We start from the raw sequence: 25,624 nt of genomic DNA, 5'->3' as shown, positions 1-25,624 counted from the left end.
TAATAATGTCGTTGATAGCTTGATTGGTTTTTAATAATAATAATTTGGTGGGTGCTTATTTGTCCTATTACACAAATGTACAACTGTGAATTGGAATTATTATTTTTTTTGCATATCCCACCTCTCCCCGAGACACCCTCGGTGAGTGGGGTCATGGCCAGGATTTTCCATTATCTGCGGCGACCCTGGAGCAATTACTGTTAAGTGCCTTGCTCAAGGGCACATCGAAAGACATTTCACCTTGTCGGGCTAGAGGATTCGAACTAGCGACCTTTTGGTGACTGGCCCAACAATATAAATATAATTTATATTTCTGTGGGCCCAACGCTCTAACCTGCTAGGCTACCTGCCGCCCGTAATGATTGATGTGAGCCTATGTGTCTTAGATCACCAATGACAAGTAAGTGCTAGTGGAGGATAGACGGAAGTTAAATTCAGACTGAATCCAAGATAGCCAAGGTAATAACCATTAACATTATTATTACCAGTGCAATACATCCGCAAAGGTACTCTGTTGACTGTTTATTTGTTTTACATAACGCTAAGCAACAATGGGAGGCATTCAAATATTTATTTCATCATGTTTGGGAGAAAAAAATATTCAAAGTTATATCGAGAAAAAAAAATGTAATAATGAAGAGATAATGTGGGTCTGCTAGGTAATAGACCACCATATTGTTCTGTTATTACCCATTCCTACTTGTCAAGGTCAGACAGGCCGGGCTGAATGTTACCCAGTCGTCCCTGCTTCAGTTCAGCTCAGCTTGACTTCACAATGTGGCTCCTCGCCCGCCCCACTCGGGCTGTTTTACATTTGCAGTCTTGTAAGGATTTTTCCAACGCAGTCATTTGGGGCTGGGATTTGTGCGGAGCTCTGTGTTCTGCACTAGCGTTGGCTTAACAATGATTCCTTAAGCTCCCATCTGGTTGGCCAGGGACCTTCTCTGAAGTCTCACTTCAACAGGCGGGAACGCTGCTTCGGAACGGACCGCAGGTTTGGAGCCAAAGTGCTAAGCGATTACTGCCCTATTGCAGTTCAAAGACTTGGGTTACCGCTAACTAAGGGCCGTTTGGCTTCATGCTTAGTAGTGTCACGCTAGCTTACAATATGGCTAGCAGAGGAGTATGGTTGAAGATGAGATCTAGAACTACACACACTTAAGCTCTGCTCAAATGGACTGCATGGGTGGGCTTGTTGTGTAGTTTACCTGCAGCCCATGTTTACAAGTTCAACAGATTTCTAACTGGCAAAGTATCTCAATACAAGCAGAGATGGCAAAATTAAATGAAGGCTTTACTCAAAGTTTCAACAAAACACTTGGCCTGTTACTTCAATCTCTTTACACATCCATGTCCCACTCACTCGTTTGCTGATAATATGATCAAGTTTTGCATTTAAATGTTTTTCTTAGAAACCTTAATCAATTCATTACTGGTACTTGTCCATCTTTACCATAAACACACTACTTCAAAGGCATAATGGATATTTTTCACTTTGCTGAACACATCTCCTTTTGGCAGTTTGACATTGAACATTTTAGATGATTTCTTTAAGCCATTATATGGCAAGCTTTTGCAAAATTCTATAGAGGGGTTCTTCCTCTGGAATACTCATTATCATCATCACAGGCACAATGCTCCTCCAGTCAGGACAACATGGATCTGAAGGCGCAGATCTTTTAGGCAGATGTAGGCTTCTATTGGAGTTTGGTCACTCTGATCTGCTTCTCCTCATGCTAAACTACTATGGCTTCATCATGGTCATCATGGCTGTATTTCAACATAATCTAATTTCAGATGCCTCACAGGCAGTTCAAAGTTGGCTGGCTGGCTGATTCTGAACTGACCGGATGGGTGGACATCGCCGCTGCCTCAGGAGCCACACAGCACTCCCTAGCCCTCGCTATCATTCCAGTGGGCCCCTACACTGCTCTGCCCCATCTGGTACTGGTAGGACGGGTCCCGGATGGATGGGGGGGTGCTCTGTGTTGGGAAGGCCGAGAACTCCCTGTGAGACCGGAGAGGAGACCCAGGCCCAGGCTTCCTGTGGTACAGAGGAGGATGGACCACCGGCCTGCTACCCCTGGAACCAGGAACCGGTGGAGAGGAAGACGAGATGGAGGACGACGAGGGGATGGTGGCCAGGCCTCGCTGTGCTGTGGCTGGACTGTAAATTCCTATGTCGGACTGGGGGCGAGGGGGTCCGGTGGGGGTGTGGTGGGGCACCACGGAGGTGGCGGTGGCAGTACTGGTGAAGTGAGCAGTGAAGGGCTGGTAGGGGACAGCCTCCACTGTCTGCACACTGTACCGCGGGTAAGGCTGCACCGACGCCCACATGTTGCAGTTCAGAGAGGGGGGAGCCAGGTCGTCAGCACCCCCAGCCCCGTGCCCGTTCTCTCCCTCCATCCCTCCGTACATACAGGCCTCCCTGGAGCTTATGGCCTCACCGCAATAGGGGTGGGAGAGCAGTGGAGGCTCGTAGGTGGGAGGAGAGCAGAAGTAGTGTTCCTCTGAGACTGCTGGAAGTGCTGTGTCCAGATATGGCCGTTTACAACCCAGTTCCAAGTGCCTGGTGTTATCTGTAAAGAAATTAAGATTAAATCATCATCACTGAGTGAAAAAACTCTATGTATCAACCTCGTGACCTATGATGCTTCTTTATACTGTTTGGAACTGTGTACCAAGCCATTTATATTGTGTGATATTGATGTGTAGCACCAAAAGATGTGTTGGAAGACAACAAAGTTTTCTGAAAGACTAATGAGGACTGCCCATTTTCTGTGATTGACAGGTGTGGAGATGTTCAGGTAGGCCTGTAGCTAACCCACCTCTGTGTTTGAAGCAGTGGTAGAGCAGGCTGGGCTCTCGGCTTGGAGGGAAGGAATTGGAGATGTGTTCCTGGTGGTCTGAGTTCCCCAGGGGCACCCCACCCTCATACTGGTAGTGGGAGAGGACCTGGGGGTGCCCCGACAGGTGCACCCCAGCTCCCAGCTTCCCCGTCCGGTGACCATGTGAGGAGAGGAGCCTCTGGCGAACCATGTTCTTAGAAATCACTGGGTAGTCTTTTCTACGGAGAGGAAGAAGGGAAAACAAGAACAGAAGGTGTTAGTGGTAGTGTTGGGGAAGCTACTCTGAAAATATAGTTTATCAAGCTACCAGTTACTTCATACTGGAAGAAGTTAACCTACATAAAAGCTACCCTTAAGAAAAATATAGCTTACTTAACTAAATTTACTTAGAAAAAGTGGTTAATTACATCCAAACTACTTCTAAATCTAAAATGTCAGACTACAAACTGCAAGAGCAGTTCACTCTGGAGCCAGCTGTTAACACAATGTGTAATTTAGCATATTAAACACAAAAAGTGAGAATTATGCTCACAAAAAGTGAGAATTAAGCAGGTCTGATGTAAAATATATTTTTAAGTAAATTCTTGCCTACTTCACCGATATTTTATTTTTGTTAAAAAAGTTTGTCTGTAGTTCCAGTATAGCTTCACCACTACATGGTAAAACACTACGACCAAGCTACTGCAAAATTTAATTAAATCACTAAATATAGTTCACCACTTCCCAATAATTGAGTTACAGATTCTACTTAGCAGAGAGAGAGTGCTGTATTAAAGGAAGCAAGCACAGATAAAGGAAGAAATGGAACAAGTTCCAAAAGGAACAAATAGTTCCAAGGAATGATGTACTGTCCCAAAATAATAATTGTTTCTATGATAAAGTAAGTATTCCATATACTTTTTATTGAGTGGCACATTCCCATAAACATACAGAACATACCCCTGGAGTCTGGAGACATGCAGGTCCCCTTCGTCGCTGCCACGGAAACCCTTGGCAAACGGGTTGTTCTCGATCTTCAGCTGAGTTATCTGAGAAGACAGCAACATATCTTGTCACTGCACTTGAGACTCATCATGAAATGTGCAGCTAGGTTCAGTCAAAAATAGTCTTTCTATAATTCGGAACATTTCTCCTGCAGATAGTGTTTTGAAGACATGCTCTCGTATTCCTGACATTAGAAACGTGTCAGACTGTGTGTGCAGCAGACGTTGAACATCAGATAGCAGGTGGCACACATAACATGGGTGGCACACATACTGTACCTTATGGTTCTGGTAGGAGGTGACAGAGATGAAGGCTGTCTCGTGAAACACGTGAGTGCAGTAGGCTGTGTTCTTAGACCCAAAGGCGTTGTTCTCGTCGGCCTTGACGATGTGGAGCCGAGGCTGGTACTTGTGCATCGAGTTCAGGATGATCTATCAGGGGAAAAGATGAAAAGTACAGGGTCAGACGAACGACAGCTGAGTCGATCACAGCACACAGTCCTCTTAGTGGCATCAGTGAATGACCAGACACCACCACAGGTTTAAGACTGTTTAAGATGTTTTTATTTAATTTTTAAAGCTAGTTGTTCCTCCTTTAAATGAATGGTTGTCCCTGGCCTAGATGTTAAATTCCAAGTGATGTAATTGTATTGACTTGAATAGACTCATAGTGTGAATGGGGTGCTTAAGATGCTCAGGTTTTCCATGGCTAGCCTTTTTAGCAGGTAGGCCTATTTTAATACTATTGGAGTCAGCATTAGTGGGCATACAATGCCCAACTTTGTCCATACAATGTGGACATTTGTCAATATACTGCAGTTCAATGTGTTGATACTGAAAAGTGGGCACCCCTTTGTCACACTTGAGTTGCAACTGTATAGTGCATCAATCAGCACGTGGGGAGCGTGCTCAATGTTTGGGTTGGGGGGGGGCTAGGTCAGCACATCGGCACCAGTCTGCTCAGAGTAGCCCAGTAGCCTAGCCACATGCTCACTAGAGTGTCAGCAGGGATGGAGCAAGGGTTATCTCCAGCGCAGCTCTGTCAGGGCCGATGAGCATCAAGCTCTCCCCCAATCCCACCTCCCCTCCTCTCCTACATTCTAGACTCACGGCCCAGTAGTACAAGGGCATTAACAGGCGAGCCCCTCCAGGAGGCTACCACAGAGAGGGGTTAAGACTATTAAGCACAGGCGGGCCGGTTCACCATAATTGGGGAGGATGGGCTCATAGTAATGGATGGAACAGTATAAATTGAATGGTATCGAACACATTGCTACAAATCACTTAAGCTATAGACTTATATCTCCCTCTCTAACTTTAAGCATCAGCTGTCAGAACAGTTTACCGATCACAGCCAATCTGTAAAAAGCACATCCAACTACCTCATCCCCATATTGTTATTTATCTTTTTGCTCTTTTGCACCCCAGTATCTCCTTGCACATCATCATCTGCACGTCTATCACTCCAATGTTAATGCTAATTTGTAATTATTTCGCCTCTATGGCCTATTTATTTCCTTACCTCCCTAAATCTTCTACATTTGCACACACTGTACATAGATTTTTCTATTGTGTTATTGACTGTACGTTTGTTTATATGTAACTCTGTGTTGTTTTGGCCAGGTTTGGCCATCTTGGCCAGGTCACAGTTTTAAATGAGAACTTGTTCTCAACTGGCCTACCTGGTTAAATAAAGGTGAAATAAAAAATAACATCAAACGCATGGGTCATAGTTGCACCCTGAACAGCCCAATGCTCACATGCCTTTGCACCCTTTTGCTGAGGCAAGGTTCAGACAGAGATAAACAATTGGTTCATTGGCTGCCTAGAGACCTGAGGCAGAAAACAGATAGAGATAAGCTACTGGTTGGTTGACTGGAGACTCTGATGACCTTTGTCTAGTCTGCTAGTCTGGCCAGTGTCTGTCTGGAGGGAGTGCAGGAAGGAGTCTGACTCTCTCTGTGCTGTCTGGTTGCATTGAGCAGGACAAGCCTTCCTTGGATCAATCCAGAACCAAATCATGCATTCTCTCTTTTATCTTGTGGGTGAAAATGCCAGCCCCAGACAGTCTGCTAACTGGTTTTTAGACACTCAGTGACAGCTGGGAAGTGACAGCATTTCAGGAATGATTCCTTGGACCATCTCTTGGTCAACAGTAGCATGGGTCAGTGGGAGCCCAGATCCCAGATCAGTGATAGTGTTTTTACTGCTGATGCTGAGCAGGTCAGCAGCAAAGGGAAGGGAAGGGCAGGGCAGAGTTTGTGGGGGATGGTCAGAAAGGGGAAGGTCTGTCATAGATATGAGACCCCTGGGTTGAATCAAGCTGACGGCCATCCTGCTCTGGACTGGACTAGCAGCCATGCTGACCCACATACTTGCACACACAGTCATGCAGACCGCATACTCTCACATATATAAACACACTTGAAAAGACACACTCTCAAATGCACAAACAACGTCATTGACTGTCATTGACTGTCATTAGCTCACTTCACAGGCTGTTTTATTTTGGCTGTGGGTCAGTTAAGGGCAGTGATGTCAAACAAATTTTGTCACCGGGGGCCGCATTCAGTCTTCAATGAGGTCCGGAGGGCTGCATTGAAAATATTTACTGTCTAACTTTAATTTCAGTGATTATTAGCGAGCTGGATTTAACCCCCCATGGGCCGTATGCTTGACACCCCTGGTTTAGTGGGTCAGGTGGGTGGTGGATCCAGTGCTATGCAGGGCAGGGAGGAGAGGCTCTCTGGCTCCCCTGCTGGCGTGGGCTGTTCTATGGCCATCAGCAGGGCTTAGCTAGACCTGGCCCCTCTCTCTCTCTGTCCTCATTACTTGCCCTTATCACTATCCAGGCGGCGGACTCAACCTGACAGCGGGCCCCGCCGCTGATCCCAGAGGTTATGAACCTAATGAGTTCTCCTTCTGACGGGATGGCTTTGGACAAGCCTGCTCAGAGTTCCTCTGGGCAGCACTGCTGCCGCCATCACAGCAAGACACTCACTTTCTCTCTCTTTCCCTCTCTGTCACTCCCTCCACTTCACTCCCTCTTTCACCCTCTGTTCCTTTTCCCCTCCGGCCATCTTTTCTTGACTCCTTCCCCCTCTCTCCCTCTTTCCCTCTCCTCTCTCCCTCTTTCCCTCTCCTCTCTCCCTCGCTTTCCATAAAGACAGCTTCATGACTCAGTCTCTTGTTAAAAAACGCTCTATCCTGCTGTTGTTTTAACGCCGGTCTGTTGAAGTCTCATCCACTGTGTAGTTTTTACTAAATGAGCCGTATCCAGTCACCTCTCTTGTTTTACATGGCCAAGAGAAGTGAGAAGCTATATTGTGTGAAATGACCCAGTGCCTTCCTGGGATGTGACCTACATTGTGAGGCTGCAGTAGCTAACCATCCCCCTCGCTCTCACTCTCTCTCTATTCCTTTACAGTTAATTGAGCTTAAAGATTATAGACGTTGTTGACATTATTCAGAGCAGTCAAGCTGTTGATCAGTTGCATCAGCAGGGCCAAGTGATGTGACAAGCAGAGCACTTCGCTCTATGACAAAGAACTAAGTGGCTTTAAGGGCCAAGTGTGGTCACATGGCCAAAGTACCTGTTGTTGTTGGGCAATTGTCCAGCATATACCCATAGTTTAGTTGTGTACTGTTACAGTTGAAGTCATAAGTTTACATACACTTAGGTTGGAGTCATTTAAACCATGTTTTCAACCATTCCACAAATGTCTTGTTAACCAACTATAGTTTTGGCAAGTCGGTTAGGACATCTACTTTGTGCATGACACAGGTCATTTTTTCCAACAATTGTTTACAGACGCTAAGTTAAGCTAGCTAGCTTCTGTCCTCCTCTGGGTACATTGACTTCAATACAAAACTTAAGAGGCTCGTGGTTCTCACCTCCTTACACAGTAATTAGGACAACTTCCGGAGGACGTCCTCCAACCTATCAGAGCTCTTGCAGCATGAATTGACATGTTGTCCACCCAATCAAAGGATCAGAGATTGAATCTATTACTGATTCATATGCTACAGCTAGCTAGCACTGCAGTGCAGTGCATAAAATGTGGTGATTAATTTCCTCAAAGAGAAAGACGATAGTTGAACAGTTTTGAATAAATTAATTTCTTCCAAAATTAAGGAGAAGCGAGAGAGAGAGCTATATTTGGTTGTATTTTTTTAATTTGATTTCACTTAGCTAGCAAATGCAGCTAGCTAGTTTAGCCTACTCAAACAGAGAGGGATACTATGTCAGCTAGCTGGCTATGGCTATCCAACACTGGAACTCTTCCAAGTCAAGGTAAGCTTTTGGTTTTATTAATTTATTGCCACCGGGGTCCGCCGGTGTAACTGTTAAACTACTTTCTTACTGTACACTGGGTTTCCTAAAGCATTAGTTCTTGTAGTTCTAGTTGACTATGACGTGGCAATGATGTTGGCTGTGTGTAGTGGTTTAGCGGTCATGATATGAAGGTTTTTTCGTCTGGTGTCAGACAGCTGATGTGCTGTGCACTGAAGTCCACAAGCGAAGGGAAAAGGTGTATCACGTGTGCTCACGTGTGCTATGAAAGTGAACTGTTAGCGTGTTACCAGGGGTCTATTCATTGCACCGATTCTGTTTAAAAAGGTTTCTTAAATGGAAGCAAACGGAACGAAACAGTGATAAACATACCTGAATTTGTCCAACAGAAACTCTCATTTGCAACTGTTGGACTAATGATTACACCCTAGATCAGCTAGATGCAGGCAAGGCAGTATTGAATGTGTCACTGTCTGTCACCTTGATTACTAAAATTTCTCTCAACCTGTGCACCTACGTCATGAAGGGTACAGGGAAAATTTGAGTATCATGTAGTAGCCTAAACCTATCACTGTTACATTGAACTGGGTGAATGGAATATGAATGACAGTCATCCAATATGCTATAATAGAAATAAGGCTGTGCTCATTAAAAAAATATATATATAATCCTCCCTCATCTTAAATGGCACCGACAGCCACTGATTTGAGTGAATGTTAGCCTGTGTGCTGGGATGCTTTAGATAGGTAAACTGAGGGTCACTCACATGCCCAAAGGGGTCCAGGTGGTTGTTGGTGAGTTTTAGCTTCTGAAAGGACACCAGCTGCCTCATCCAGTGGGCTCCTGTAGCTGGGGAGTCTGGGTGGACATAGAGCCTCCCTGGCATGGCCGGCTCCGCCTTGCCTGCCACCATCCTGAGTAGAAAAAGGAGGAGAAGAGAGAAGAACGAGAGTGGGAAGGTGAGAGGGAGATGAAGAGACAAATTAAGGTGCAACATCATCATCCTCATAAAAACCCCTTGGCTAGCAGCAACCAATGGTCATTACTCTGCCAAGATGACTCAGCCATTTTGGTAATCCTGCAGCCATATACAACCCAGCAGCCCTGTGATCTACCAAACCATATTGTCACAGCATGGCCAAATCTTCCAGCAGCCACACGACTCCATTCAGGCTCACTGATAGGCCACTGAGACATAAGGATCCCTTTTTATACTAAACACATGTAGCTACAGTCAGTAATCATAAAAAAATTACAGCCGTTTCAGCCCTCACTCCATGGGCTATAGGAACCATTCTCTCAGGCTGGAGGTGCTGGTGGTTGTTTCAACCGTAACATCAATGCTAATTACACTCCTCCAAGGTGTCGCTGAGAGAATCCAGAACACCACACTGGCAAACGCTTAGATTCCATGCCCTCCCAGGCCATCCCACAAAGATCTGGAACAAATGGCCGTAAAAAAAAAAATGGCTGCTGGAGAAAGCAAAGCATGGTGGTGCATTTTATGGAGGCTTTGTCTAATTCTCAAATGGTACCCTATTCCCTACATATGGTTTCGGTTTCAGTACACCCTACCCTGGATATGGTTGTTGCCATTTGCATGGCCGGCAGTGCTAATGATTGATGCCGCTCTGGTGGGCAGTGGCAGATGCAGGCTGTGGTGGCATCACTAGTCATGGCTAGAGGAATACAGATTATGTCAAATTGACTTCAAAAGTAGATTTGGTTTTGCATTTTAGCTAACCCTAACCGTAACCTAATTCTCCTAACCTGCAAAGTTAATTATCCTAACCTGCTGCGTAAGTTGTAGCCAGGCGCTCCTTTTCACAAGAGCAATGATTAAATTGATAGAAACCTGTCGGTTTTCCTCCTTATTCAACCACAACAGACTCAATGTTACGAAAAGTCAATTCTTTCTGGTCAAATATTTTTTTTTACCCCTTTTTCGTGGTATCCAATTTGTAGTTACAGTCTTGTCTCATCACTGCAACTCCTGTACGGACTCAGGAGAGGCAAAGGTCGAGAGCCATGCATCTTCCAAAACACGACCCCGCCAAGCTGCACTGCTTCTTAACACAATGCTCGCTTAACCTGGAAGTCAGCCGCACCAATGTGTCGGAGATACCTGGCGACCGTGTCAGCATGCACTGCGCCTGGCCTGCCCTAGTGCACGGTGGGACAAGGACATCCCTGCCGGCCAAACCCTCGCCTAACCAGGACGACACTGGGCCCATTGTGTGCCTCCCCATCAGACTCCTGGTCGTGGCTGGCGTCGACAGAGCCTGGACTTGAACCCAGAATCTCTAGTGGCACAGCTAGCCTTAGACCACTGCGACACTAAGGAGGCCCTTGTTCTGGTCAATCTGACATAAACTGTATCCCATCTAGTCAAAACCGGCATCACCCAAGGTATAGGGTCACTGGAAGGACAGCGGGTACAGCCCAGCAGGCAGCTTGCTAATGACAATCCGCAGCTACAGTTTAGTTAGAGCAGCGACTGAGACATGAGGCACTGCTCTTGCTGTGCTCAAAGAGCATGCATGGTTTGGCATAATATTATAACATGACCTCAATAACAACAAAGCTGTCTGTGGACAGACTGGTCACAAAAAATATTACAGTACTAGAGATTTCAATGATCATCATACTGTTTTTGTGTCCTCTCCCTCTCATTCTGAGAAGTGGTGATTTTCTCTGCAGCCAGGCGCTCCTTTTCACAAGAACAGTGATTAAATTGACAGAAACCTGTCGGTTTTCCTGATTATTCAACCACAACAGACTCAATTTAGGCTGCTTTGCTGAAGGCAGCAAGTGCCTGGACTCATACTCCATCTCTCCATTCCATCAATGAATGTATACAAATGAATGAATGAACAGATGAGTTGGAGATGGACATCACACATGTTGGTCTTGGTTGGTCTTGGTCTTGTTAACCAATACACACACAAAAATAAGGGTTCCTCAAGGGTTCTTTGTGAAGGGTGATGGTTCTATGTGGAACCATACTGACCCAAATAACCCTTTGGGCCGTTAAATGTTTTTTTGTGTAATTATCATAGTCATAAAAGCGTTCTTTCCTCTTTCAGTGATAATTCAAATGTAGGGGTGGAAATTTGGGGGGCGTGGTTTGAACACTGCTCTTTTTGTAAAACCGAGTGTCATTACAGTTTATCTAATCTTTTTTGCTATGCCATATTGAAAATGACTATGGCCAATGACAGTGTTTTGTGAAAGACTCATGTATGGCCTTGTGTCAATTGAGAACTGTTGCTTCAGTCAGTGGTTCTCAATTCTCTCCTTAAGGGTCCTTAAGGAGAGCATTGAGAACCACTTACTGAAGCAACAGTTCTCAATTGACACAAGGCCATTCCAGAGCTAGCACACCTGATTAAGCTTGTCAATGAACACAACTATAAAACCTATGGAATTTTAACACTAGAATATGGCTAACCAAAAACAAATAACCCTGTATGGTTCTTCAAAAGGTTATTTGGAGAACTTTTGAGATTGATTATGGTTCTATTTTTAAAGAAAATCTCCATATAGGTTATATAAAGAACCATCAAGGGTTGTAATCATAACACCAAAAAGGATGGGGGGGGGTGTAAATAAAGAATATAATGCAGAAAACATGGTAATTTCTACCCTTCCATTAATTTGGTTTGCATAATGATGTCACAGCATGTAAAGTGTTTGTTCAAGACGGCCCTCTGCCTGGGATGTGTGTGTCTGTGTGTGTGTGTGTACGCACATGTGTGTGTGTCTGTGTGTGTCTGTGTGTATACTGTGTGTCTGTGTGTATACTGTATGTGGGAGGCAGCATCACCTGAAGCATATAAAACTGTCTGAGAGTGTTAAATGTCTCTCTCATTTGCACCCACCGTTAATGTCTACTCTACAGCGTTGGTGATTATTTTCCTATGGTGAGAGGAAGGCCTCAGCTGAGTGGTGGGGGTGAAGCTGTGGGGTTGAGAAGATAATAGCTACTTTCACCTTCCTTAAGCTCACCGCTCCCTCCCTAACCTCCCCATTTCTTTTGACCCCCCTTTCCATTTCAAAACATCCCTGACTCCTGAGGTCTAAAGCCAAGCAGCATCTGAGACAGAGATGAGTAGGTGGATTTCTCATAACAACCATTAAGGATGTTACTAATCTAAGCCCTGAGCTTAGAGAAGAACTTGAGCAATACTGCAAACTGGAAGAACCACTCTGACAAGGTTTTTGGCAGGATTTTACAATTGTCTATGTATATTTTCTATTCTGGTGTATCGTATGTATTGCTGTATTATCTGTTTTTAATATGTACAGTTGAAGTCAGAAGTTTACATACACTGAGGTTGGAGTCATTAAAATGCTTTTTTCAACCACTCCACAAATTTCTTGTTAACAAACTATAGTTTTGGCAAGTCGGTTAGGACATCTACTTTGTGCATGACACAAGTCATTTTTCCAACAATTGTTTACAGGCAGATTATTTCACTTATAATTCACTGTATCACAATTCCAGTGGGTCAGAAGTTTACATACACTAAGTTGAATGTGCCTTTCAGAAAATTACGTCATGGCTTTAGAAGCCTCTGATTGACATAATTTGAATCAATTGGAGGTGGACCTGTGGATGTATTTCAAGGCCTACCTTCAAACTCAGTGCCTCTTTGCTTGACATCATGGGAAAACCATGAGAAATCAGCCAAGACCTCAGAAAAAATATTGCAGACCTCCACAAGTCTGGATCATCCTTGGGAGCAATTTCCAAATGCCTGAAGGTACCACGTTCATCTGTACAAACAATATTACGCAAGTATAAACACCATGGGACCACGCAGCCGCCATACCACTCAGGAAGGAGACGTGTTCTGTCTCCTAGAGATTAAATGTACTTTAGTGCGAAAAGTGCAAATCAATCCCAGAACAACAGCAAAGGACCTTCTGAAGATACTGGAGGAAACAGGCACAAAAGTATCTATATCCACAGTAAAACAAGTCCTATATCGACCGAACCTGAAAGGCCGCTCAGCGAGGAAGAAGCCACCTCTCCAAAACCTCCATAAAAAAGCTAGACTACAGTTTGCCACTGCACATGGGGACAACGATTGTACTTTTTGGAGAAATGTCCTCTGGTCTGATGAAACAAAAATAGAACTGTTTGGCCATAATGACCATCATTATGTTTGGAGGAAAAGGGGGAGGCTTGCAAGCCAAAGAACACAATCCCAAACGTGAAGCACAGGGGTGGCAGCATCATGTTGTGGGGGAGCTTTGCTGCAGGAGGGACAGGTGAACTTGACAAAATAGATGGGATCATGAGGCAGGAAAATTATGTGGATATATTGAAGCAACATCTCAAGACATCAGTCAGGAAGAGCATTGTCGCCAATGGGTCTTCCAAATGGACAATGACCCCAAGCATACTTCCAAAGTTGTTGCAAAATGGCTTAAGGACAACAAAGTCAAGGTATTGGAGTGGCCATCACAAAGCCCTGACCTCAATCCTATAGAAAATATGTAGGCAGAACTGAAAAAGCATGTGCGAGCAAGGAGGCCTATAAACCTGACTCAGTTACACCAGCTCTGTCAGGAGGAATGGGACAAAATTCACCCAACTTATTGTGGGAAGCTTGTGGAAGGCTACCCGAAACATTTGACCCAAGTTAAACAGTTTAAAGGCAATGCTACAAAATACTAAATGAGTGTATGGTAACTTCTGACCCACTGGGAATGTGATGAAAGAAATAAAACCTGAAATAAATCGTTATCTCTACATTATTCTGACATTTCACATTCTTAAAATAAAGTGGTGATCCCAAATTACCTAATTTTTACTAGGATCAAATGTCAGGAATTGTGAAAAACTGAGTTTAAATGTATTTGGCTAAGGTGTATGTAAACTTCAGATTTCAACTGTACATTTTTGTATTGACTGTATAGCTGCTGTCTTGGTGACCAGGTTTCCCTCATAAAGTAGATTCCTTAAGGGTCTTCCAGGTTAAATAAAGGATCACATTTTTTTGAATGTGTCTCTGACTAAACTCACCACTTGTTGTCACAGAACTTGTAGCGATGGTCGTCGGCGGGGACAATGTCTGTGAGGAGGATGTACTTCGTTTTCGGGTACATGCCCGTCACTTTAACCTTGTAGCTGGGGAACATCCTCCTGTGAAGGGCACAAGAGAAGGGTCTTACATTAAATTAGACATTTCCTAATGATGATTCCACCCACCATAATACCCACTAGACCTAATGCTCGCTCCCCAACTCACTCAAACACGAATTGGGTCAGCAATTAGTTATTGGTGACAAAGTCACCTCATCCTGATCCAATTTGGAAAGACCTGCCATTAGCTTCTAAGCACCTTTAGTATCGTAAGACCCGTAAATACGGAGGTTTATTTAATGCCTTATGTCTTCGTGCTGTCCTCACACCTTGGAGCTTTGAGGGATGTTGAACGGGAATCAAGGTGATAAGACGCTTTGGGCAATGATGTCACCCAAGCTTTTTGAGCACCTAAGTATCTTCCCTCACCTAGCTACCTTACACTGGAAAAGATTTCCCTCTTCAGATGAGCTAATGAAAATCAGCTTTAACCCCAAGGTGTCTCTCCATGGGGCTGAGTGCAGAGGGTAAACATGCATAAGAGGCTCTTCTCCGGCTTTGCAGGAGGGTTTAAGCCAGCCCTGAGTGTAGCATCAGCACGGAAAGTGTTCTCCCCGCGGCAGATGAGCGGACGATTAGCACTCAGAAAGCGGCTCAAGCCAGGCTTAGAGACTGATTGGGACGGGTAAGGAGCTAGAGAGGTCACAGTAGATCACAGAGTTGAAGGAGGTATGTAACCACAAACTGGTTTAATCAACTTTATTTGTCAACGTATTGTGGTGTGGAAGCTACGTGGAAAATACATTGGATTTAAAAAATGTAATCAATGTAAAAGTATGTTTTGAGGGTGGAAATTCAACCACAATATTGTCATCAGTGTTCAACATAGACAAACCTTGTATCAAATATGTTGAATTTGTAAGTTTGAAACATTATATCCACTATCAGAAAGAAGACTGGGTAGTACCTCCTACTGGAGAGTTAATCTATCTACTGCTATTCATTTGGTCTCCCATCCAGGGTTTTGACCAATCCGAGCCCTGTTTAGCTTTTATGTGTCACTGGCTACTACCAATGTGCTATCATGAGAATGAATACTGAGTAATCTAAATAACTAAATCTATTCACTGTTGCTACTGAATTCATTCCAAGGGATAGCTTTAACAGAGAAAATGAAATGTAACCATACTTTATAAGTCATACTGTATATCATCAATTACACTATTTAGGCCTATATAGCATTTGCAAAGTCATCAACAGCTTTTAAAAAATTATTTTTTTTATTTTTAAAATTATGATTATTTTTTTTTTTTACCTTTATTTAACCGGGAAGGGCTCATTGAGATTTAAAATCTATTTTTCAAGAGCGTCCTGGCCAAGATGGGCAGCACCAAGTCATTACAAAAATGACAGACAAACAACATGAAAAACTACAAGTAATCTAGTAAAAACCACAGAATTCACAAGAGTATAACAAAAATCAAAACAGCAAATTAAAAACATTGACAGGTCAGGGAATCAGTCTCAAGATCATTCATCAGTGATTTAAAAATACCAATCGGGGCACGTTCTTCCAGTTTAAAAGTATTTTGTAAGGCGTTCCAAGACGATGGCGCAGAGCAGCTTTTGTTCAAATTCAACCCAGGGTTCAACTAAAAGTATAAACTGGGTGGTTCGAGCCCTGAATGCTGATTGGCTGAAAGGTGTGGTATATCAGACCATATACCATGGGTATGACAAAACATTTATTTTTACTGTTCTACTTATGTTGGCAACCAGTGTATTATAGCAATGAGGCACCTCTGGAGTTTTTGGTATATGGTCAATATACCACGGCACTCTGTATTGCATCGTGCTCAAGAACAGCCCTTAGCCATTATATATTGGCCATATACCACACCCCCTTGGGCCTTATTGCTTAAATATCCAATACATGTACGCTTAGAGTTTCAAGCTTTAGTTGATTTCAAATTATCTTCAATTGAATCATTAATATGTTGGATTCACATCTCCATCTCAACCAAAAATAAAAGTTAAAGAATTGGACTAAATCAAATCATATTTTTTTAAAGTGCATGTAAAGTTTGATTAGACTAGATTTAGTCCTATTCTATAACTTTTATTTTTGGTTGAGATTCAGATGTGAATCCAACATATTAATGATTAGAAGTGACTCCAACATATAAATGATTCATTTGTAGACTAACTGGATATTGAATAGTCTTTGGTTGTCAACGCAACCAAATATCAACATTTAAAGGAGATGTATCTTCTGCTTGGATAGGTCCATCTGTGCCACTGATTTAGTCTGGCTTTAATTCCAGTTTCTCTACAAATTAATCATTGATATGTTGGATTCACGTGTCCACCTCAACCAAAAATCTAACTCAAAGAATACGACAAAAGGCAGGAAGGCCCTAAAAATTGTCAGACTCCAGCCACCCTAGTCATAGACTGTTCTCTCTGCTACCGCATGGCAAGCGGTATGCACCAAGTCTAGGTCCAAAATGCTTCTACCCCCAAGCCATTAGACTCCTGAACAGCTAATCAAATACCTGGACTATTTGCACCCCCCCCAACACCATTTTTAGAATGCTGCTACTCTCTGTCTATTATCTTTGCATTGTCACTTTATCTCTACCTACAAGTACATATTACCTAATTTACCTTGACTAACCTGTGCCCCCACTTATTGACTCTGTACCGGTACCCCCTGTATATAGCCTCGCTACTGTTGTTTTATTGTTGATCTTTAATTATTTGTTATTTTTCTATTTTCTTCTTTTTGAACTTTGTTAACACTTTTTTTTAACTGCATTGTTGGATAAGGGCTTGAAAGTAAGCAATTCACTGTATTCGGCGCATGTGACAAATACAATTAGATTTGATTTACATAAAGTTTGATTTGATTTAGTCCTATTCTTTCAATTTGAATCTTGGTTGAGATGGAGAGATGAATCCAACAAATCAATTATTAATTTGTAGACGAACTGGAATTAAAGCCAGACTAAGTCAGCGGCACAAAATATACATTTCCTTCAAATGTTGATATTTGGTTGCATTGACAACAAAACACAATTCAATATGGGGCCGATTCCAACCTGAGTTAAGCGCACGTAAATGGAACATAATTCCCTTTTTATGCCCTTTTCTCTCTATGTATATACTGAATTTGAACTTAAGCATGCTATTCACCCGCTATTATTTTGTGTGGGGATCAAATAAATGAAGGTGTGGCAAAGGTGTGTCTGATATGCCGTATTCTGACCTTGACTTAATTCCCTCATAATTCCACCACATTTATGTGTAAAGAAACCATAGATAATGTCTAGCCAACATACCGGTTCCAAGTGGAAAAAGCATCATTTTTTCCTGATACAAATAACACCATTCTCCATGCACTGTAATTTACAACTTGATGAGAGCTATTGATAAGAACTAGGTAAATGAGTAATCTGTTTGAATCAGAGAATTGTAAATATAAATGATATATTTTACCTTATAATTGCTTGAGACAAATGTGAAACCAGTCATATGGCAGCAAACTGAAGCATATCAACATATCAACTTTCCCACAGTAAAGATTATGAAATGCAGAATTTAAATTGAAAGACATTTTAACTTGCAGGGATGGGCACTCTCAAATGTCTTAATTATAGGCTACCCGACATTCTCTGTATCCTATTTCTATCAGGCTAAATATTACCCACTACTGGGTAATTTACTGTTAATTCCCTTCAGTTGGTATAGCCTACATTATCATTCCATTTAATTACATTGTTTTGTTTACAGCCATGTGGTTGTTGCTGAGGATCATTGGTAACAGTTGATAATATATATATATTTAAAGACATGTAGGCTAATTAAATCGTTATGGAGTAAAGAGCAGACCAAGCCGTAACAGTTTGAACCCGATGCATGGTGCAATACTCGGCTGTGTCATCACACAATTCCATGGTTAGTGCAGGCAATAGACGAGAGTATAGCCTGCTATTGTACACTATTCTCTCTATTATATTTCTATGTACACTAATCTTCCAACATTACCATGGGTTGAAGAACTGAATGTGAACATTTTCAGAATGAATCAAACCACTGTCTTTTTTCTTTTGTGCATAAATGCTCTCCTATCCTGTTTTTTTATGATTCCTAAATACTTCCTAACCCTGAATAATCTATAAAATCAGAGTATTTTTTAATCTACCAATTGGTGCTGAAACGTAGAAGAATATGCATATATTTTGATGACTTTCTTTCATGATCTGTAATATTCTGAACCCGTTCTCTGGATATACTCTAGTGAGTCTGTGAATCAAATTACAACTATAAGGTGTTTAAAGAGATGACTTAAGGTAAATGTACTGAAAACCTTATTGAATGAAAACTCCACGAGAAAATCTGTTGGCCAGCAAGTGGGAGGGTTTTCAGCGGTTTAATTGCATTTAGCATGAGAAGGAATCATCACGCCTGAATCACGCCTGCAAATCCTGTTTCATGCCTACACAAGGTAAGTCTGAATACTAACTACTGAGAAGTGTGTGGGAAAGGTGTTCCTAAATCGGAATCGGGTCTTTCACTTTTGTAATACCGTAAATAGCCTATTAACTTGTCAATAAATGAACAAATTATGTGTTGGATTCATGTCTCAAATTAAATCAAAAATAAAAGTTAAAGAATAAGATTAAGCCAGTGGCTCAGATGAAACTATCCACTATCCAAGCATTAGATATCCATAAAATGTTGATATTTGGTGGTGTTGTCCACCAAACACAATACAATATTACTTTTGTAATTCAGTAATACAGACTAAAGTTAAAGCTATCTTACAAACTAATGTAACAGTATTTATTCAACCTTAAAATAAGTAACATATCCATGGCCACATTTTGAAGTTAGTCTACAGTAACTATAAATGTCTTCTTATGTTCTTATGGGCTTCTGAGTGGTGCAGTGGTCTAAAACAGTGCAACGCAGTGCAGGAGGTGTCACTAGAGTACCTGGTTTGAATCCAGGCCGTTGGCCGGGGTAGGCCGTCATTGTAAATAAGAATTTCTTCTGAACTGGCTTGCCTAGTAAAATGTATCATAGAAAGATAGCATGCGAAGGTTGCAGGTATGTGGAGCTTGACACAGTTTCTATAATAATCTGTGCAGAATCAGCATTGATGTACTTTTTATGCAATCCAGATAATTTGGTTGTGCTATTAGATTAAATAGAGTGATAATACATTAGGTTGTTGTATAAATACAACATATCTGACATTGTATTACTATTTGAACTTTCTGTGCTTTTAAATGGTTGAAAGCGCAGTGATAATACATTTAGATAACAGCGACGGAAAATCTGACATAATTTTTCCATTGGAATTTGGTTGGGCTTTTAGATGGTTGAAAGCATAGTGCTAACACATTGGGAATTCAACAAACTTATGGCTGTCTTTTTGAGTGGGTGAATAAAGGTTGAAATTGAATTGATCCAACATTTCAACCAAACATTACTCACATTTCCACGTTGAAATGACGTGGTGTGCCCAGTGGCATGTTCCTACATTTCACCTGATGGTTTTTGAGAGTGCATCGGCAGCACCGCCAAAAGAATAGTCCTCTGCTCTCATCCGTCTCAGAGAGAGAGCAAGAGAGAGAGACTCGGGAATGATAGACAGAATATACTAATATAGCAGACAAGGCCATAAAACACGTAAATACCCCTACCTTCCGTGACCTCTTCCCTGTGAAACGGCCCTCTTTTTCATCCCATCTGCAAAGCAAAAAGTTGCAAAGGGATCTGCAGCACCCCTTATAAACCCCTAAGTGCTTTTTAATGGCGGTTCGGATCGGACAGCACTTTGTACATCTGACTTGTCATCGTACCGCATCACCCCCTGAGAGAATGGTCGGTCAAAGGGTCTGTACTCCAGTACAGTTGATCTGCTGCTTCCCCTTCTACCGACAACCGGTTAAAATAGTGGGAGTGTGAGACACACTTGTGAAAGACTGACAGTGACATGCTCTCTGAATAGATGAGTGTAAGAGCGGGCAGATAGCTGGCCCCCTAAGCAGGCCAAGCATAAGGCTCTGGATGCATCAAAGGTAGTGCACTATGTAGGGAATAGGGTGCCATTTGGGACTCAGCCTCTATCTGTTGCTAACGCACAAGGCTTCAAAGGACCCATCCAAGATCTTTCTGGCCTGACAGCAGCCCTAGCTAAAGTTTTGTTCATGGATCACATTACTGTAAATACTCAACCTGCCCTGTACAGTAGAGGGGATTGAAGGCAGGTAATCTCTCTCCGTCTCTCTCAGGCTCCAAATCCAATCAGTGAGGAGATCAGTCCTGGTGTCATGCTCACAGAAAGACCTTTTAATCTGAGGGGAACATCCAAAACAGATCTGCAGCTCATCCCAGCCCCACTCACACCATCCAACCAGGCCCATATTGAGGCCTGTGTCAATAGATCAGGAGGTCTCCAGAAGGATATTAGGCTATTTCTATGTAACCCACCCTACCATTATTGCTTTTGGCTTTTCAGCACATCCATGATTCCATTTTCCCACAAAGACATGACTCGAACGAAATAGTGATGTACAGTAACCCCTCAGTTACTGTGGAAACATTGTTCGATCGGGCCCTAGAATTACCATCTCCCTATCTGAGTCCATTTCCAAAAGACTCAGCACCACGAAGGGGTAACACAGCACAGCTCTGCGAGGGGGCCCACACTGGATCACATAGCATGTCTAATGGCTAATCGGGGATCTCAATGGCTCAGCCACCTCAGCCCTGCCTGATGACAGATGCTGTGGTTTCCATGGCAAAGCTGCCAAACAGCCATGATAAAATATCCAAGTTGTACTGTCCATCCCCTTGAAGTGCAGCACTTTACTCAAAAGCACGCCTTTGTGTCATCCAAAACAGAATATGACAATGCATGAACAATGGAATAGGGATTCATTTGTTAAAGTGAGTGCCTGTGAAAACTCAGGAGCAGTCAGGACCAGCTGATTGCCACATAATCCCAAGGAATACTTTTTCTGTGCACGTGTGTGTCTGAGAGAGTGTTTGTGTGTGTAGAGGACTGGAGAGAATGAGAAATGGAGATGGAGAATGTGTATGATATCAGTGTCAGTGTGTGGGTGTGTGTTTGTGTGGCGTGAGCCAGCTGTTTTCCTAGCAGCTCAGCACTAGGAGCCTCCCTGCCTCCTAGGCCCTCCAGTCCAGGGATCTATCCAGGCTCTGTTCCAAATGGTACCCTATTTCATTTATAATGTACTACTTTTGACCAAGGCCTATAGGGCTCTGGTCAAAAGTAGTGCACAACATGGGGAATATGGTACCATTTGAGAATCCCATCCAGTCTCTGGGAACCTCCAGCACTGAGGGAGATCAAAAGGAGTGGCGGGGGGATGATGGAGCGTTCCAGGCCCCGCTAGACGCTGCTGAAAGCGGGCGCCGGGGTCCTCTAATCACCCCTCCACCACCGCTCCCACTGACGGACTGTGTACAGAGAGAAAGAGAGGCGAGAAGGAGCACCGTGTGTACAGATGGGGAGAGAGGGGAGAGTTGGAGCACTGCCTGGGTATGTTAAAGGGCAAGGATTAAGACTGAGACTGTGGCACTCACAATAACAAACTACATCTACGTTCCTCAGTCAGGAGTTCACTGACTGCACTGTATGAGGCTGAAGGGCCAAGCTGCACTGTAAGAGGCTGAAGGGCCAAGCTGCACTGTATGAGGCTGAAGGGCCAAGCTGCACTGTAAGAAGCTGAAGGGCCAAGCTGCACTGTAAGAGGCTGAAGGGCCAATCTGCACTGTAAGAGGCTGAAGGGCCAAGCTGCACTGTATGAGGCTGAAGGGCCAAGCTGCGCTGTAAGAGGCTGAAGGGCCAAGCTGCACTGTAATAGGCTGAAGGGCCAAGCTGCACTGTATGAGGCTGAAGGGCCAAGCTGCACTGTAATAGGCTGAAGGGCCAAGCTGCACTGTATGAGGCTGAAGGGCCAAGCTGCACTGTAATAGGCTGAAGGGCCAAGCTGCACTGTATGAGGCTGAAGGGCCAAGCTGCACTGTAATAGGCTGAAGGGCCAAGCTGCACTGTATGAGGCTGAAGGGCCAAGCTGCACTGTAAGAGGCTGAAGGGCCAAGCTGCACTGTAATAGGCTGAAGGGCCAAGCTGCACTGTATGAGGCTGAAGGGCCAAGCTGCACTGTAATAGGCTGAAGGGCCAAGCTGCACTGTATGAGGCTGAAGGGCCAAGCTGCACTGTAAGAGGCTGAAGGGCCAAGCTGCACTGTATGAGGCTGAAGGGCCAAGCTGCACTGTAAGAGGCTGAAGGGCCAAGCTGCACTGTAAGAGGCTGAAGGGCCAAGCGGCACTGTATGAGGCTGAAGGGCCAAGCTGCACTGTAAGAGGCTGAAGGGCCAAGCTGCACTGTATGAGGCTGAAGGGCCAAGCTGCACTGTAAGAGGCTGAAGGGCCAAGCTGCACTGTATGAGACTGAAAGGCCAAGCTGCACTGTAAGAGGCTGAAGGGCCAAGCTGCACTGTAAGAGGCTGAAGGGCCAAGCTGCACTGTAAGAGGCTGAAGGGCCAAGCTGCACTGTAAGAGGCTGAAGGCCAAGCTGCACTGTAGGAGGCTGAAGGGCCAAGCTGCACTGTAAGAGGCTGAAGGTCAAGCTGCACTGTAAGAGGCTGAAGGTCAAGCTGCACTGTAAGAGGCTGAAGGGCTGAACTGGTCGTATGTTTCCCAACCCATGGTCTAGTCTAAAGACACAGCCATAACTTCTTCCTAGTCCTGCCACTCTGCCCCTTCTAAGGAGTGCTGACCGGACACTGCCCGCCCTCTATAGGGTGTTGACCTCTCACTGTCCTGAGAACCTTCATTCATTAATTTATTAATTTGTTCATTCATTCATCCTTCATGTACTGACACTGATTAAAACCTGCTAGCTCATCAGATCCTTTAGCATCTAGCAGCACCTAGCACCACTGCTTGATGCTCCTTCCAGATTCCTCTATGAAAAAGTGTCTGCTGGGATAAATTGGCATTGAATTGTTTTGGCAGTCTCAGCTGCAACTTGAACAACAATATGTCTGTTAGAGAGCAAAATGTAGAGCAAAATGTCTAGCTAGAGCTGGTGTAGCAGTGAAGCAGCCTTGCTATATTTACTCGTCATTTTTGCATAGAGATTCAGATTACGATTTTGGCACCTATAGTTTTTCTATAACATTCTCAACAAAACCAACTCTCGCCCACTGTGTTGAGGCCTACAAGTGGTTAAATTTACAATACATTTTTATGTTCAATAACATTTTATACTTCACATCAGTTCAGACAGAGTTCATTCTTAGAATTATTGAATTACGTACTGTAGCTGCTCCTGCTCCATTACGGAGCAACGTAAACCTGGTGTGCGTCCCATACGGCACCCTATTCATGCTCACCATGGGCTTGAGTCAGAAGTAGTGCACTATCAAGGGAACAGAGTGGCATTTGGGAAGACGGCCTGCTTTTCTCTGGCTTCTTAGGCTGACTGACTGGATAAGCCTAGTCAGTCAGTCAAGTTTTCCAGCTGAGTGCAGCTGGCGGAGCTGCGTAGCTAAGCGTCACTCTGAGGCCGGGCCCTTCAAAGGTTTTAAGGAATTCTCAGCACACTTTATCAGCTGGACAAGGGAAAGCCCATCTTTCACAGTGATGCGGCATTAAAGAAAAATTGTGGTGACCTTTTACATTTTGGACTGGGAAAAAAGCCCCTGTGAGGAATGAGGGGTGGGCGGAGGTTAGTTAGAAAGCATCTAGTCATCTTCTGGTTAAAGTCCAGGTTAAGGGCCAGACTGTCTAATCCACGGGGCGGCATTCAATCTAACACACAGAGCAGGGCTGTGGGTTTGTGTTTTCAATTAGATATTCACTGGGGCAGACATGACGACTTTACCACTACCTGAGACCCAGGGTGCCATAACTGTAGCATGGTGTAATTGTTTGCCTTAGCTCCAACAGATGGTCATAGCTGCTCAAAATGGAGGTGCCGTAATGACTACATTTTAACACTATTGAAAGCAGCTACGCAATTAGCAAAAGTAACCCATATTTTTGGAGAGTCTCAGATGAGTCTAGTACAGTTTAGCATAGTGTAGTGTAGTATATAATGTGTTGTGCTAGTCTACTAATATGGTATAGCCCATGTATTGCTGTGATATATGAACTGTAGGTACTCACCTGCCTGCTTTCGTTATGATCATCTCTGTTCCCGCCTCATGGAACTTCTTCCACAGCTCCCTCTCATGAAGAAGAACCTTGATGTTCTCAATATTCTAATAGAGAAAGGTAGAGACAGCCATGAGGGGTGGCAACCTGTTGTGGGCTTATAGACAACTCAGATTATACTATCTGCATTTTTAAGTTAAACCAGTTCATTCTCAATAAATAATTCCCAATTGATAGGGTATCCAACGACTAGAAATAAAAACACCCACGATTTAATATGGCCAATCATTTTGTCAAGTCAACATTTATTGAAATTGAGAGCGAGGACACATACCCATTTGGCTATTTCCAAGAATAAGAATCTTCTGAACATACAAAACCTTTGCAGTTGTGGTTCTGGCTCTGTGTTGAGAGCCTACAATAACCATGATTACCTGGTCTGGCTCATTGCCCTGGGGGGTGCTAGGAGTTGTAGGCAGGCCCAAGTGTGTGGAGTCAGGGCTGAGATCTGGGGGCCCTCCAGATTGGACCCCAGTCACACTGTCATCCGTCACAGCTGAGGCCTTCTCCTGGAGCATCTCTATGAGATGAACAACGGCTTCAGTTCAATACACAGACTTACAATACACAGACTTACAATACACAGACTTACAATACACAGACTTACAATACACAGACTTACAATACACAGACTTACAATACACAGACTTACAATACACAGACTTACAATACACAGACTTACAATACATGGACCATAGAATTACATATAGAACTTATATAGAACTTATATAGTAATGTAATAGAATATATGTGACACAGACTTACTATAATACTAAAATAAAACAAAGCATCTCTACAGATACTAACAGACTTACAATACCAACATTACACTGTCTCTTAAAATACTTAAATATAAAAATAATAACAGAATTACAATACCAATACTACACTGTCTCTTAAAATACTTAAATATATCACATTCCCATAAAATGGACTGGACAAAATATGTTCCAACGAAATACACTGTGCACGAACAAAATGTAACATCCCTTCAAGCTACAAAGTTGAACCCCCTCCCCCCTCCATAAAAAAGTAGTCTAATATTATATCATGGCTAAATATTTAGCTATTATTAACTTTTTCAACTAATAATTGACATTAAGTACATTTATATAATGTACTTGTATAGCAATTGCTATTCATT

The 25,624-nt window shown here is 43.3% G+C and overlaps 1 protein-coding gene across 1 annotated transcript; it reads right to left on the bottom strand.

Moving 5' to 3' along the window:
- Positions 1-557: 557 nt before the first annotated feature.
- Positions 558-24,999, bottom strand: LOC109909705 (T-box transcription factor TBX4). Its single transcript, XM_031795246.1, has 8 exons — positions 24,855-24,999; positions 24,433-24,527; positions 14,161-14,280; positions 8,893-9,040; positions 4,112-4,264; positions 3,789-3,877; positions 2,829-3,067; positions 558-2,579 (listed from the first exon to the last, which is right to left on the bottom strand). Exons 1-8 carry the CDS (start codon positions 24,996-24,998, stop codon positions 1,894-1,896), a joined length of 1,674 nt encoding a protein of 557 aa, XP_031651106.1. The 5' UTR covers position 24,999; the 3' UTR covers positions 558-1,893.
- Positions 25,000-25,624: the final 625 nt, after the last annotated feature.

This window comes from Oncorhynchus kisutch, linkage group LG18 (genome assembly GCF_002021735.2).
Source record: "Oncorhynchus kisutch isolate 150728-3 linkage group LG18, Okis_V2, whole genome shotgun sequence".
NCBI classification, from domain to species: Eukaryota; Metazoa; Chordata; class Actinopteri; order Salmoniformes; family Salmonidae; genus Oncorhynchus; species Oncorhynchus kisutch.
The sequence above is the reverse complement of the archived record's forward strand: the minus strand, read 5'-3'. Positions and strand labels throughout refer to the sequence as shown.

Excerpts from the sequence above, each read along its gene's own strand:
- LOC109909705 (XM_031795246.1), bottom strand. The coding sequence starts at position 24,998 with ATGCTCCAGGAGAAGGCCTCAGCTGTGACGGATGACAGTGTGACTGGG. Across the intron at positions 24,528-24,854 it reads AGGGCAATGAGCCAGACCAG|AATATTGAGAACATCAAGGT; the intron begins GTAATCATGGTT and ends TTTCTCTATTAG. Across the intron at positions 3,878-4,111 it reads CCTCCTACCAGAACCATAAG|ATAACTCAGCTGAAGATCGA; the intron begins GTACAGTATGTG and ends CTGTCTTCTCAG.